The following is a 14,637-nucleotide window of genomic DNA, read 5'->3' as shown; positions in this document are numbered from 1 at the left end:
ATTCCAGCAGTTTCAGCCATTCTTACTTTGATACTGCAGATAAGGTTACTCAAAGTTAGAGAAAAGTATTCAATTCTAGGCCAGTTTGTGCACACTATTTTTTCATTTTGGGCACATGGATGACTCAGGTGACCTACTGCGGCGCCTGTGGAGGGCGCCTCTCAGACCTCCTGCCCCAAACCTGCCGAGGAGACTGTGGCATCCTGGACCTGCTGAGCACTGGAGCTGTCGGGGGCAGTAGGGCGCAACCATTCTGCCCGACGGAAGATTCCTCTGTGGGAAACCTCTCATCTAGAAACCACCTGGAGCCGGCGGAGAAGTTCAGTGAAGCCTGAGGCTCTCCCTACACTCTGCTTCCTTCCTGCTCCTTCCTGACACCTTTCACAGTGTCAGACACACGTCACAGTCCGGAGACCCTCTCTGCCTGCTCCTGACCCCATGCCCACTTTCCTTTCAACAGACCTTGCCCTCGATATGTCTTCTGTACTTCAAACTCCGCGTCAGTGTCCGCTTCCAGGGGACCCAGCCAAAAGAACCAAGAAAACCCACCAATCAGCACTTGCTCATGCTGTCACACGTGAGGTGCTGCCATGGGCTCCATGGGGGAGACACGAAGGAGACCATGCACCTGGAACACAGGCCCCCCTTCACAAAGCCCCTCGTTCCCACTGTGGGGCACACTCAGCGGTCATGGAAGGAGCCTGAGGATTAGCTTAGGGTGATACTTAGATGAGTATTTATTAAATGAAATACTCACCTATTGTTACTGCAGAAGAAGAAACCACATTTTTGCAGTGCTGGTGGCTTACATAAGAGACTGTTTAAATGTGGGAGTATCTGTAAAGAGGGAGGCAAAGGCTAGGCCACTCAGCATGCCTGGAGGATTTCTATCCCCAGCTCTCTGAAATTCCTCCTTTAATTTTCATCTTTCTGGTGTCCACCTGGCAACATTAGATTACAACCTCCCTCAAGAGTCAAAAATTACAGGTGAACACCAGCGCACACAAATTGCCTCCTATGGCAACTTGCTATTCTCCTGTTTGCTCAACTGATTTTATCTGGGCAAGAAAGGCATGCTGCTTGTGACAAAAAGCATTAGTGTTCTCACAGGACTTCCCCCTAGGTTTAGTCACTCACTCAGCAAATATTTACCAGTGATCAACTCAGAGCCAGTCACTGTGTCAGCAGGTGAGAAGGAAAAGATGAAACAGAATCCAGGACCATGTCCTCAGCGAGGTAGACCCCACCCAGCGCTTCTCACACTTTCACGTGCAGACAGATAACTGGGCTTTTGCATCTTCTGACCCAGGAGCCTGGGCTGGGGTCCGAGAGCCTGCATTTCTAACAAGTCCTCAGGTGTAGTGACGCCGGCCCTTGGACCATGCTTTGAGTGGTGAGGGGCCGGCTCCCTGGCTCTCAGCTGCGGGGCCGCGAGCACCTCTCGAGGATGCCATCAAATGTGAATCCATGAATTCTGTCAACGTAATGGGAAACATACACTCTTACCGGGGTGCCTACTGGGTTGGGGATCAAAGAATGCAGAAGTATGACTCATGGAGTAAAAAGTGAGAGGTGAGGTGTGGAATGACGTCAGGACGGCTCCCAAGAGCGAGGGCGTCCCCAGGAGCAGGTGGGAACGTGGCCGTGAACACGCTCGCATGAGCAGGGCACTGAGCCCTCCCCACCAGCGACACACAGCTAACGGGGCCGGAACATTTAGAATTTTTCCCAAGCCTGCTTTTTCTTGACTAGTGGTCACTTTCTGGCCCTCTCGAGTGACTGTCCCACTGAAATTTCTCCTCCAGGGGACCATAAACGCACAAAGGTTAGTCCTGTTCAAATGTGTAACCTCACAAATAAGAGGAGGCCGCGGATTCCTGATCAGCTGCTCACGCAAACTATCAGGTGCCTTAAAATGGGGTTGTGGGGGGCGGAGGACAGAGGGGGGAGGGGATTAATTTAACTGTAAGCTTTTTGAAGCCAGGAAAACAGGTCACGTAGAGTCAAGCTGGGGAGAGGAGTTGGGGTTGTTCATTTGTCCTAGATTCAAAAGAGAAAATGAATCTGAGACATCAAAAGAGTACACCCCCTTTGAGCCCCACAACCGCACACGTCCAGCGCAAAACGCAGTGGAAGATCGTGGCACCTTCAACGCATCTTCAACTCTGTACTTGCCTGCTAATCTTTACCTGTAAGAAGAGACGCCCATTAACAATTTAAAGGAGCCATGGCCACAAAAAGAGACCAAACAAGTCAGGGGTTCACAGGAAAGGATGGTCAAGGTGAGCTGTGAAGCCGGGTGTGCAGTCACACCACACACTCGTGATTTGTGTGACGTGTGTTCTGACACATGGATGCCAGTGCACAGAACAGCAAGGTGAATCCAGGAAGACCCCCTCCTGCAACCTCAGAGGCAGGTCCAGCTGGGGAGCTGTAAATGCTGGCCGTGCCTCAAACACTTCTTGGCAGGCATGCACGGAAAAATGGACTTTTCTAGAATAAGTCAAATTCATATCACTGCTCACACATGGACATACTATTACAAAACATGACAATCATCTTGGACATTTTTGCAGGTTTCCTATTTTTCTATTTTGAATTTTTTTAGAAGCAAGAGAAGAAGAGCTGGCAGAAAATGCTGTTAGTCCTGAGTGACAAAAGGAATTACATACTGCTGCCGTCTTTCCTGGCCAGAAAGGTTTTGTTGATTTTTTTTTTCTGGAGACATGTTATTTCACTTGAAGAAATGAGTCTGACAAGTGATATGGGAGCTGGCTGACACTGAGCAGGCTCTCAGTGCCACGAAACAGAACAGAAAGCCCTTTACAAAGATCAGGGAGGACAAATTTAAATGCCTATTACAAATGCCTAGATTAAGGTCTGGCCTAAGACCAAAGCAAAATATTTCAGTCACTTCAACCAAAATACTAGCATATGAGTCAAAGATGCTCATGGACTGGACTGGACGCTGCCAACCTGGCTGTGTTAATTTTCTCCAGCAGGTCAGCCTGCTTTGGGCATCGTAAGGATGATCTCCAGGTGAGGGGTGCAGGAGCCCTGAGTGTGACTGTGAAACTGCACGCGTGGAAAACAATTTCATCGACTAAGGGAAAACCATGCATGGTGTGTCCCAAACGCCATCTGAGGCACACATTATATGAGGTCTCAGTCTATTACATTTTGTGTTCTGTCCTACCTTAAAGCCATGACTGATGCTTATTTGATTTTCTGCTTAATTGATTCGTTCCAAAGTTTAACCATGATAGGCCAGGCGCAGCCACTTCAGGATGCTCTCCGCCCCCAGTAGAGCCCTCGGTTCATAAGCACTGTGTGATTTATATTAGCCACGGTGGGGGGACCATGGGACCACAGACATCTTTCCCAAGTGAGAGGCCCACGTCACTGATTTTCTTTATGACGAGAGCTGAGGTTCTGGAGACTGGTTTTCCTCATTTCTAGGATGCCTGCTTAGGACACAGCGGTGCAGTGGCTGCCGTGGCAGGGGTGACCCTGCCTCCACTTCTGCTTTGCAACTTGGATACAATCTTTTAAATTTCCATTAGAGGCGCCCATCAGCTCAGCATGCAGGAGCTCTCTGATTCATTAAGTGTGCCTCAGGGTGGGGTCCGTGTGTCTTCAGTTAGTCCTAGCTTCGTCCTACTTATCCTCCAGAGCTCAGCACGTGAGGGAGTGCCTGCAGGGGCCTGTATTCCTGGGAGTCAATGAGACAGTCAGGTGGAAACACAAGTGCAACTCAGTGGAGCGTGTGACATCATGGAACAAAACCGCCATCAGTGTATATGTATCACTCACGTCTCCAAGACGGCTACAGCCCTGGAGTGACGGGACATCTGGGACCAGGGGGATGGCCGCCAGCACGGGGTCCTCCCTTCTGAGAGCTGCTAAGCCAGGTGGCTCCACCAGTGTCTCTGTCCTGGGGGTTCTGCAGGCTGGGCTGTCAGGTTTTGTCCTGTTAGGCTCCAGCTTCTTTAGTGGCTCCGAGGTCACCTTAGACCTGCCGGCCTGGGTCCCCAACCACGCCGCCGTCAGCCCTCCAACCAAGGGCTGAGAGGGGAGCTAAGGGATCCCAGCCCCCAGCCTCCGCTCCTCCCGAGAGAAGACCCCCACACTCTGTCAGCACTCCCTGCGGAGGACAACAGTGACATTAGAAGAAAACCCAGGGTTGTCTTCTGGACTAAGGACTTTGTAACCAAAGTGGTGCCCAGACATCGTCCCAGCTGCTGTTTGTGTCCACAGTGCCACACGAGTCTCTCCCAGACACTCAGCAGCTAAAATGCAGACTAACAGGTATTACTCCTGTTTTCTTCTTTTCTGGGTATTTTATCATTTTTAAAATTTATTGACTTTATTGAGGTGTAATTTATAGACAATAAAATGCGCTCATTTAAAGTACAGAGTTCAAAGGGGGAGGGTGTAGCTCAGTGGTAGAGCGTATGCTTAGCATGTACGAGGTCCTGGGTTCAATCACCAGTGCCTCCATTAAAAATTAAAAAAAAATAGAGTTTAGTAAGTTATGACAAGTATATACATCTGGGTAACCGTCACCACTGTCAAGATAGCGAACTCCATCACCACAGGAGGTAGGTTCCTTGTGCATGTCTGGGGTCCGTTCCCACACCACGACACCAGGCAGCCACTGGCCTCACGCCTGTCACCAGAGACAAGCGCTCCTGGTCGGAGGACTCACAGACACAGAACCACTCACTAGCAGTGCTTCTGTGTGTGGCTCCTTCCGCTCCGCCCAGAGCTCTGATGGCCACCTGCAGCGTGTGGCACAAAGTTTGCTCCTTTCCATTGCTGAGTAGTGTTGCCTGGGACGGAGAAGCTACAGGTTTATTTGCCCACTGGCCTGTGGAATGACACTTGACTTGTCTCTAATTTTTGATACTATAAATACATTTGTGTTCAGATGTTCTGTAGACGTGCTTTCACTTCCCCAGTAACTGTCTAAAAGTGGGACTGCAGTGAGTAAACATTTTCTCTCTTAAAATTAAAACAATAAAAATATATCATTGTCTGACAGAGTTCAAATCACCTCGTTTCCACTTCAACATTTTAAGGGAAGAGAAGGCATCGCTGGCGCACGGCCGTAAAGGGCACGTGGACTTCCCAGAGGCAAGCCAAGTACGACCCCCTTGAGGTCAGAGCTTTCTCTGAGCACAGGGAAGAGGCTCAGGATGTGCTCGAGGAGCGGCTCAACAGGAGGTAGGTTAGGAGGGGACAGCTGGCCAGGGAGTGGGCGGGCAGCCAAGGCCTACACCACTGCAGCCTCTGTGTCATGAGGCCTATGCTCTAGGTGGGTCTGGGGGCCCTGAGTCTCAGGCTCTCCCAGCTTTGCAAGAAATGCAATTCTGAAGCTCAGCTGTGAATTCCTGAAAACAAGGCTAGAGTGTGACGAAGTTCCTGGCAAAAATTCCTGTGCAAGAAAGCAGCAGCATTTCACATAAGGAGTTAAAAGAGGATAATTCATTCAACGTTCCAGTTGTGCATTCTCATTTGATTATAATAGTTATCCACAACTTTGGCTAGATTAAATCAGCTGCAATCAACTGAATGCATATCAGATGTAAATAATGCCGCCCCTGTCTTCCTTCTCCGCAGCTAATGCCTCAACCCCAGAGGGAAAGTCCCGATTCAACATCAAAGGCTGATGAAACATCTGGTGTAGGAGCTTAAAAAGAATGTGTAATTTTATTTTACATATACAAGTCAGATAAAAAAATAAATAAAAACTTCCTTTGGGTGCTGAAAGTCTGGAGTCAAATCTTCTTCAAAAGCAAAAAGAATAGGGTAAATAATCACTTCAGGGCTCACCAACAAATTAGTCTCATGTCTCAGAATTTCAAGCTCTGTGATCACTAATCATTTAGTTGCTCACCATTCCAGTCCATCACCAACCCAAAGGTGACATTTTCACACTTCTAAGTCTCCCTTTTCAACTTAATATTTAAGAAATTGTAAAGTATGAACTACAGAGAGGAAAAAGTAAGGAAAATGCTTAAAGTATCCTGCAGGGCATTTGGCCCAGCTCAAACTACCATGTGTTTTTTGGATCTCACAGCTCACCATGGGCTCTAAGTAGAGTCTCCTTACTGCACGAGGCGGTGGAAGGAGCGGACCCGCCGTTTCCCGTCTGGCTGGTGACTCACCACACGGGCTGCCACACTAACCTCCCGACGGAAGACAGACAGAGAGGTGAGGAGGACGCCAGCCCGAGTGTCCTGGCAGCCCTGTGGTCAGAGCCAGCTTAGAGTAATTTGTGCTAGAAAGCAGGAACTTGGGAGCCCTTGAGCAAATTACTTACTGTCTTTGGTTTCTCAACTGTGAAGGGAGTAATAAGCACCTTTCCTATTTGAAATCTGGAGGCTGGGCCCAGCCTGATCCAAGGCCACCCACTCCACATCCCGTCTGGGGCCTCCTCTGCCAGCAGGGCACACGCCGTCCACATCAGGGGCTACTCAATGGCCTCTCAATTTTACAGTCTTGGAAAGAAAGGCCCATGGGACATTTCTATGCTTCCAAATTTTATCCTTGGAAAATAGCAATGTACTAAAGAATTACCTGAAAAGAATCTAGATGCAAATCCATCTGGCACCCGTAACCCTGTTACCAGGTGGCCTCCATGGCATCATTTTCAACACTGGCAAACGCCAATCTGAAGAGCTTCGGGTGCTGGCCCCTTATGGCTGGAGGAGGGACTCCAGCGCTCACAGCTCTAGAGGGGGTGGGGGGGTCACCAATGCAGACTCGGGCTGAGAGGACCAGCCAATCCAAGTTTCACTAACTCCATTCTTTGAAAAGAGAGCTCACCTACTGCTAAGGAGAGCAGTCACACCCCTGTGCAGCCACGAGGAGGCACCTCCAAGACTGCCAACCACAAGGGGCATAACTAGCCAAGGGCCCCTGCGGCTGGGTCCTGAGACCTGAGCCTGCATCCTGCCAGAGGCCACCAAGTCCCCCCAGGCCACTGCTCAAGTGCAGCAGGGACACTAAGGCCTCTGAGGGCAGGCTCTCCCGAGGGACTTCCTGGTGTCTTTGCTGCCTCCTTTCTGCCTCGCAGGCTAGTACACGTCGCGGAACAAGACGCGGAACGAGACTCCAGTGGTGGTCTGATGGTCCTCTCAGCCTCTCCCAGCCCCTTTCCTAATTCCTTTCATGCAGACACTTCCCCGAATAACATCCTTGCACTTTTAGTCCCATCTTGGCATCTGCTTCTCAGAGGTCCAGACAATATGTCATCCATTCACTTACTCACCCACTCATTCATTCACTCAAGAAATATTGATTGAGGGCCTGTGATTCTCCTGGCACTTTGTCTAAGACCCTGGGGAGATGGGGGGAAAGACTGTGAGGCCTCCGTTCACAACCGTCCCCCTCAGGGCCATGAACTGCTCCACTCTCTGTGGCTCTTACCCTGTGCTGGGTTCGGAGCTGAGAGATGCCACGGGTCTGACCTCATTTACTCCATTCTCGTTTCATGGATGAGGAAGCTGGGACCTTGAGAGACTGTTGCCAGGGGCTTCCCTGATAGGGCCAGCTGTCTTACTCCAAAACTTATGTTTTTAACCATCAGGCCATGACGTATCTCCCCAGTTTGGGTCAGAGCTCTGAGCACTTTTCTTTCTGGTTTATGAGGGCCAGGGAAGCCACATACAGAGGGAAACAGGACTTGAGCACGTTCCCAGTCCCACACTGCTCCAGAGCCACGTTAATGATGACGCAGAGCCATGTTAATGATGCTGCGTAACTCATGCAGAAGAGGAGGTCCCTCGCCTGGTGCGAGTTTCCAACTCATTTTCCCTGCGACAAAGAAGACAGGAGAGGACAGACAAACCCCTGGCTTCTCTGCTTCTCACTCTGACCCCAGCCAAGATCCGGGAAACTGATGGAAGACGGTCATAGACATCCAGACCTACTGATGGGTCAGCCACACCAACCCACGTGTCATCAAGGGCAGCCTTCTGAAAATTGGTGCAAACTCATACCATGATCTCCAAGGTCAGCTATGGTGTCCTCCACACTTGACTCCCGTGCGCCAAGGTCCGGGGAAGGAACGGGCTGAGATGCAGGCAGGTCCTCTGCAGCTGGGGCATCAAATTCCTTGTGGAAAATAATTAACAATTCATGAGAAGCCGGCAGGAGGAAACAGCATTGCCACAAATGAAACAAGATGCTTGTTTAGAAGACGATTTGGAAACAAAAGCCTGCCTAATCCTCTTCCTCAAACATGAAAACATTTTCCAATCTCAGCAAGGCAGCTTGGAATAAGAGAAACAGTCTTGAATCAATGGACAGGTGTGACCTTGGGCAAAGCATTTAACCCCCCATGACCTTAGTTTCAGGGTGAGGCAGGTGGACGCCCCAGGGCACAATCGAAGGAGAGATTCACTTGATCGGCAGCTGAGAGCCAGGAGCTCCTTCAGCCGCCCACCTGGGGCCTCACACTGACCCGACCCTTGTCCAGGCCTGTTCTCAGCATCTCAAAACTGGACATGCTGGCCTGGAGGACATCCAAGTTTCTTCTGGCTTTAAAAGTTCCATGAGTCTATGAATTTCAATTTTCTAAAAGAAAGAGCTCTGACAGGTGACATGAAAGGATTTACACTTCAAAAAAGCAAAAGGTAAACTTCTCAAATGTATCAGTAGGGATTTCAAGTAATCATTGTGTGTGTGTGTGTGTGTGTGTGTGTTTGCAACCCAGAGCTAATGCTGAACTGACCAATTTTACTTGATAAACGGCTTTCATGGAGAACTACTCCAAGACAGTCTTCTTATCAAAAGCAGAAAGTTCAAATTAATCTTAAATGAATGAGTAAAACAAAGCCGTGCCACACTGTGGTGAGTCATTTGTGAAAATAGTCACAAAATATTTTTAAGAAGCCCATTTTTGTTTCTGTGTTGTAAATAAATTTGTCTTTTTTTTTTCTTTAGATTCCACATAAATGTGATATCATATGGTATTTTTCTTTCTCTTTCTGGCTTACTTCACTTAGAATGACAATCTACAGGTCCATCCACGTCACTGCAAGTGGCATTATTTTATTTTTTTTTTATGGCTGAGTAGTATCCCATTGTATAAATATACCACAGCTTCTTTATCCAGCCATCTGTCAATGGACTTTTAGGTTGTTTCCATGTCTTGGCTATTGTATATAGTGCTGCTGTGAACATTGGGGTGCATGTATCTTTTCGAATTGGGGTTTTCTCTGGAAACATGCCCAGGAGTGGGATTGCTGGATCATATTGTAAGTCTATTTTTAGTTTTTTAAGAATCTCCATACTGTTTTCCATAATGGCTGCACCAAACTACCTTCCCACCAGCAGTGTAGGAGGGTTCCCTTTTCTCCACAGCCTCTTCAGCATTTATTATTTGTAGACTTTTTGATGGTGGCCATTCTGACTGGTGTGAGGTGACACCTCATTGCAGGTGTGATTTGTGTTTCTCTGATAAGTAGTGATGTTGAGCTTATTTTCTCGTGCCTGTGGTCCATCTGCATGTCTTCCTCACAGAAGTGTCTATTTAGGTCTTCTGCCCATTTTTTGATTGGGTTGTTTGTTCTTTTTGATATCAAGCTGTGTGAACTGCTTGTATATTTTGGAAATTAATCCCTTGTTAGCTGCAGCATTTGCAAATATCTTCTCCCATTCCATAGGTTGTCTTTTTGTTTTATGTATGGTTTCTTTTGCTGTGCAAAAGCTTTTAAGTTTAATTAGGTCCCATTTGTTTATTTTTGTTTTTATTTCTATTACAGTAGGAGATGGATCCAAAAAATACAGGGGCAATGCATGTCAAAGAGTGTTTTGCCTATGTTTTCTTCTATGAGTTTTATAGTGTCTTGTCTTACATTTAGGTGTTTAATCCACTTGAGTTTATTTTTGTATATAGTGTTAGGGAATGTTCTGGTTTCAGTCTTTTACAGGGAGCTGTCCACTTTCCCCAGCACCACTTATTGAAGAGACTATCTTTTCTTCCCAAAATGATTATTTGGAAAAGTCATAGAAGAAAAGTAAAAAAGTTAAGTAAGTTATCAGACACTAAAATGTAAGCTCAATCTGGAAACTACATTTTTATTTGCCATGTGGTAACTCCAAGAATACAGTTATTTAGGTTTTATGAAACAAAATGTGACCAGGCCTGTAATTCTCAATTTCCAACCTCTGGGGGCAAAGTACCTTGGAAGCAGGGGACCCTGAGCATTCCTGAAAAAAAGTCCTGGTTTCTATCAGCTGATTAAATAGGGTACTTTACATACATTAACAAAGGCAGACTTCTTAACACCTTCCAGACTCCCTGTGAGGGTCTGTGGACCTGCAGCTCTCAGTCCTGAGGGGAAGAAGATCTGCCCCCACAAGTCAGCATTTCAGGGCCAAGAAAGTGCTGGGGAGCTGAAGGAGGGTGCTCCGTGTTTGGAGGGGGCTTGGTGGCATCTAGACCCTTCCCGGAAGTGGCCGAGGTTTGACAGACACAGCTGCTGACCCCTCACCCCTGGATCCAGCCATTCCTCCCCTCACCAGGTTCTGTCTGAGAGCAGGAACCATCCCCCTCCCATGTCTCTGGGCTGGCTTCACTGAGGAGGGTGGGTGGAGATGGGGGGGGTGCCTCATCAGCGTCCCCACACCATCTGCTAAAGGGTCCAACGGAGGAAGACTCATAAGGTCAGAAAGGGCTGGCCCTGGCTCGTCCAGCTTTGTGTTTTCAGAACTCAAAAGGGCTCGCAACCCCTCAGTAACTGAGGGGAGGCATAAGACAACGTTTGAGGCTCTGGCCTGTCTGAGAGTGAGCTCTGCTGGGGCTTGCACAGCCCAGGGCGTGGGGCCCTCTGATTACTGGGCTGCAGCAAAACCAGCCTCCCCTGACCTCAGGGATCACCCCCACAGCCATGGGGGGCTCGGCTCCTCCTGCTAAAGGAAAGAATCTCCCTCAGATGGAGGGATCTCCAACGAACAAATAACCAGAATTTGAGAGAGTTAAGTCCTCCACAGAAATGACTCCTTCCCAAGCTGCTGTTACCTACCTAGCGAGGAGGCTGGTGTCCATGCCTACTATCCAAATACGACCCCGAAGAAAGACCACCTCAAGTCTCAACACCCACACCAAGGCCTATGAAGATGTTTTTAACCCTTAGGGGGATGGTGTTTGCTGTTCAGGAGCTTGGGGTGCAGAGGACACGCATTTGGGGACATTTCATGTGAGTCTGCAACCCCGTGTATTATCGGCCATCTGTGATAATCCTTCAAAGTTTGAAAGGGGTTATTAACACAATGCACAATCACATGGTTGAGAGACAGAAAGTAAAAGGGGAAGAATGAAAAATAAGTCAGAAAAAGAACAATGGACTAGCTAGGTAAAGAAAACGACAGCATGGCTGAGACTCAGAACCACACACACCCACGTCTGCCCGGCAGGGTCCCGGTCTGAGCTCTGGTCGTCCTTCCCCGCCAGCGCCCGGCACAGCTGCTCTGAGTCCGCGTGCTCACTGTCCGCCCACGTCCCCAAACGCCCCCAGGACTTCCTCCCGGGACCTGTGCAGTCGGTCTGGGTGCTTTCCCCCACCTTGTCTCTCTTCCTACCCAAGCATCTGAGGCAAGGAGAGGTCTTAGGTGAGATTTAAGATGGAAGGGCACTTACATGGAGCACGTCAGCAGTTAGCTGCTGAAAGTTCCCACGTCTCAGCTCCTGCATTCGTTTGTTGTTTTCTTCATACTTTTCTTCCGCAAGCTTTCTGCATAATGTGAACGTAGAAAAGGAGCTGTAAAAGGTACTTTACATACATTAACAAAACCACATCTATGTTACACAGCTAAGCGTGATCCCTGTTTCAATAGGCAAACTGGGCTGTCGGTCGGGATGCCAGGCCCGCGGGTCTCTCCCTCATCGGGGTGAGTGCGGTGCAGCCCCACTGGGTGAGTGCACACAGGATGCCTGGCCCCTCGGTCACCTCAGAGCCCCCCAAACACAGCAGAGGGCGGTCCCCACCCCGTGCGCTCCCAGCCTGTGCCGGCAGGGGCGTGTGTCCCTGACGCCCACTACGTGCACCGGGTAACAAGCCCACAGACAGGGGCAACAGAGATGGCATTCCATGGAATTAATGGAAAAGAGTATGAGAGTCGCTGTGAAGGGGAATTTTTTCCAGACGTTTTCTGTTTCCTCTACAACAGGAGAGTTGAGTTTAATAGACCTATTAAGAAACATTTGAGTTCCTGTGATTCCTTGTGTGCTAATTTATACTTTGATTTTTGGCAAATTCACTGAACATCCCTGTAGTCAGATTTCCTTGTCTATAAAGCAGGTATGTGATAACCCTCATGACAACAGAGTCGTTTTCTAGCTAAAACACGTGAGCTCTCTCGAGTCCTAGAAACAATCATCAAAACAGCTGTAATACAATTCATTCATAATATCAAGAACAAACTGTTTTAAAAATTTCCCTTAAATAACAAAAATATTAAATGTCATGAGGAAGATCTATGACTTTTGTGTATTAAAAGTTTTAATCTGAAAAATAATTTGTACTGTGCATGTAAGTTATTACATTGCCTTTTAAATCTGTTCCTGTTGGAGATTTAACTTTCCTTCTACCCTCAACCAGTGACATGAATCCTAGGAACCATTCCCGGGGTATGTGAAATAGATTTGGGACTGGGAGTTGATGCAATGATTCAAACAACTTTCATGAATGTATTTTCTCAGCAGAATCTACACTCGGTGATTCACTGGTTTATATACATTGTCCAACTGAACATTCAGTGACACCGCACTGGTACCATGAAACTCCATCGTGGGAGTATTTACACCACGGAATCAGCAAACAGAGCAGCAGCCACTCCCCGGGCCCTGCACCCCCGGCGTGGCTGTGACACAGTCACCGGCACCCTGCTGCCCATGAAGCACTTTGACGGAACTCTTCATGTTTATTAAAGAAAACACGTATTAAGGGAAAACCATCTTTGGGGTCTTAGTCAGTTCCTCGTGATATTCACTGTAAGTAAGTACAAGGACACCTTGAATCACTTTTCAGACACATTAACAAGGTCACACGATGGACTAATTTGAGTTTCAGGCCTTTTTTGGTCTCTCTAGTTCTCGGCTGAGGCTTCTAAGCCACCAGAAAGATGGCAGAGGAAGAAAGAAAAAGAAAAATTAGGAAACTGGGTCACTTAGCAACTGAAAAACCAGTGTCTGAGAAACTGGGAGTGCAGAGCTCTCTGGAAGCAAGTCCCTTTTCCCATGTGGACTCGAATCACCATGGTGTCCCACGCCTGCAGCTCTGCCCTGAGCACAGGCTTGGCAAAGGCACCCGCGGCACAACAGTGCTGCTTCCAACCTTCCTAAAGCCATCACGAGAGCCCTGCGGGAACACTCTCCTCCCTCCAGGGGCGAGGAGGCTCCGGGCAGAGGGGTTCAGCAGCCCCCTTTCACCCGCTCCCCAGGGCATGCACGCAAGGCGTCAGCAGCAAGGGGCTCCGTCTGGAGGCTGGCTCTACATTTTTGTCCCTGATAGCCTCCCTGATGTTCAGTCCTCCCTTCCACACAAGAATAAAGGCTCATAATAACAGTGCCTGGCACCTCAGAACCATCTATGGCTCAATTACCATCTTCTGAGGGAAGGAGGGAAGGGATAAACTGATAAATATCTAATGAGAGTGTGCAGTTTGATTTCTTGCTGTGGTTTCCGCTCTTCCAACAATTGCCCCCAGAGCCCTGGGGGCCCCTTGGGAAGGCCGCTTACTTCAGCTTCCCGGCCTCCTCGTCAGCCACCTGGACCTTCCTCAGCCGCATCCGCTCCCTCGGGCTCATCTTCTGCACTTCCGACAGTGCCCGCAGAGTCTGCAGGTGGAGCTTTCTCTGCCTGCAGGTAACAGAGAGCCCCCATGCAGCCCACCTGATCACACTCAGAAAAACGGAACAAGCCTTTTACAGCAGGTACCATCATACCACCGAGGAGGGAAAAAGCGTCTCGAGGCACACCGGGCAAAAACTAATAAACACGGGGTAGGTAATGAGCCAAGCAGGACTGTGGTTAATTGGCAATATTTTTCAAATTACATTTTCGTTTAAAAGCAAGTTACGTACTTTCCACACTTCTGCTCATGTCATTGCCTGTGACTAGTTTTCATAATGGAAGACCAATGAGGACCAATGGGCCTTGAGGGAGGAACAGACCAGCAGACTAACTCAGCCACGCGGATAGGACACAGTTTTGGAATCAGGCAGGCAGGGTTTGAATCCCATCCCTACCGCTCACTAGCTCTGTGGCGCTGGGCATGTTACTGATCTCCCTGAACCTCAGTTTTCTCATCCATAAAGAATGGGCTGTCATGAGTATCACGTGAGACAATGTATGTAGAGGGTGTGACACATAAAAGTACCCCCAAACGGCGGTATTATTCTAGCTGGGTGCTCTTGAATGTCTTACACTCCAGGCTTCACACCGTAGGTACTTTCATGGCGGCATGGCTGGTGATGGAGTGCATGGTCTGCAGTGCGCTACGTGCCATACGCCCTTGGGCAAATTACAGAACGTCTCTGATCATTTAGATGATAATGATAATGGTACTTAGTTCACACGGTGGTTGTGAGTAAAATGAGTTAATTCATTCGAAGTGCTTATAACA

The 14,637-nt window shown here is 48.5% G+C and overlaps 1 protein-coding gene across 13 annotated transcripts in view; it reads right to left on the bottom strand.

Moving 5' to 3' along the window:
- Window positions 1–14,637, bottom strand: part of NEK11 (NIMA related kinase 11) — a 220,165-nt gene that overhangs the window by 106,393 nt on the left and 99,135 nt on the right. For all 13 annotated transcript variants that reach the window (XR_012509677.1, XM_074372305.1, XM_045521382.2 and 10 more), the window contains 3 exons: window positions 13,752–13,871; window positions 11,651–11,744; window positions 8,007–8,121 (listed from right to left, as the gene is read on the bottom strand). Coding sequence is in view for 12 of the 13 variants with exons in the window: in XM_074372305.1 (XP_074228406.1) it covers window positions 8,007–8,121; window positions 11,651–11,744; window positions 13,752–13,871 (329 nt within the window). In the remaining variant the exon portion in view is untranslated. The remainder of the gene's footprint in view (window positions 1–8,006; window positions 8,122–11,650; window positions 11,745–13,751; window positions 13,872–14,637) is intronic.

This window comes from Camelus bactrianus, chromosome 1 (genome assembly GCF_048773025.1).
Source record: "Camelus bactrianus isolate YW-2024 breed Bactrian camel chromosome 1, ASM4877302v1, whole genome shotgun sequence".
NCBI lineage: Eukaryota > Metazoa > Chordata > Mammalia > Artiodactyla > Camelidae > Camelus > Camelus bactrianus.
The sequence above is the reverse complement of the archived record's forward strand: the minus strand, read 5'-3'. Positions and strand labels throughout refer to the sequence as shown.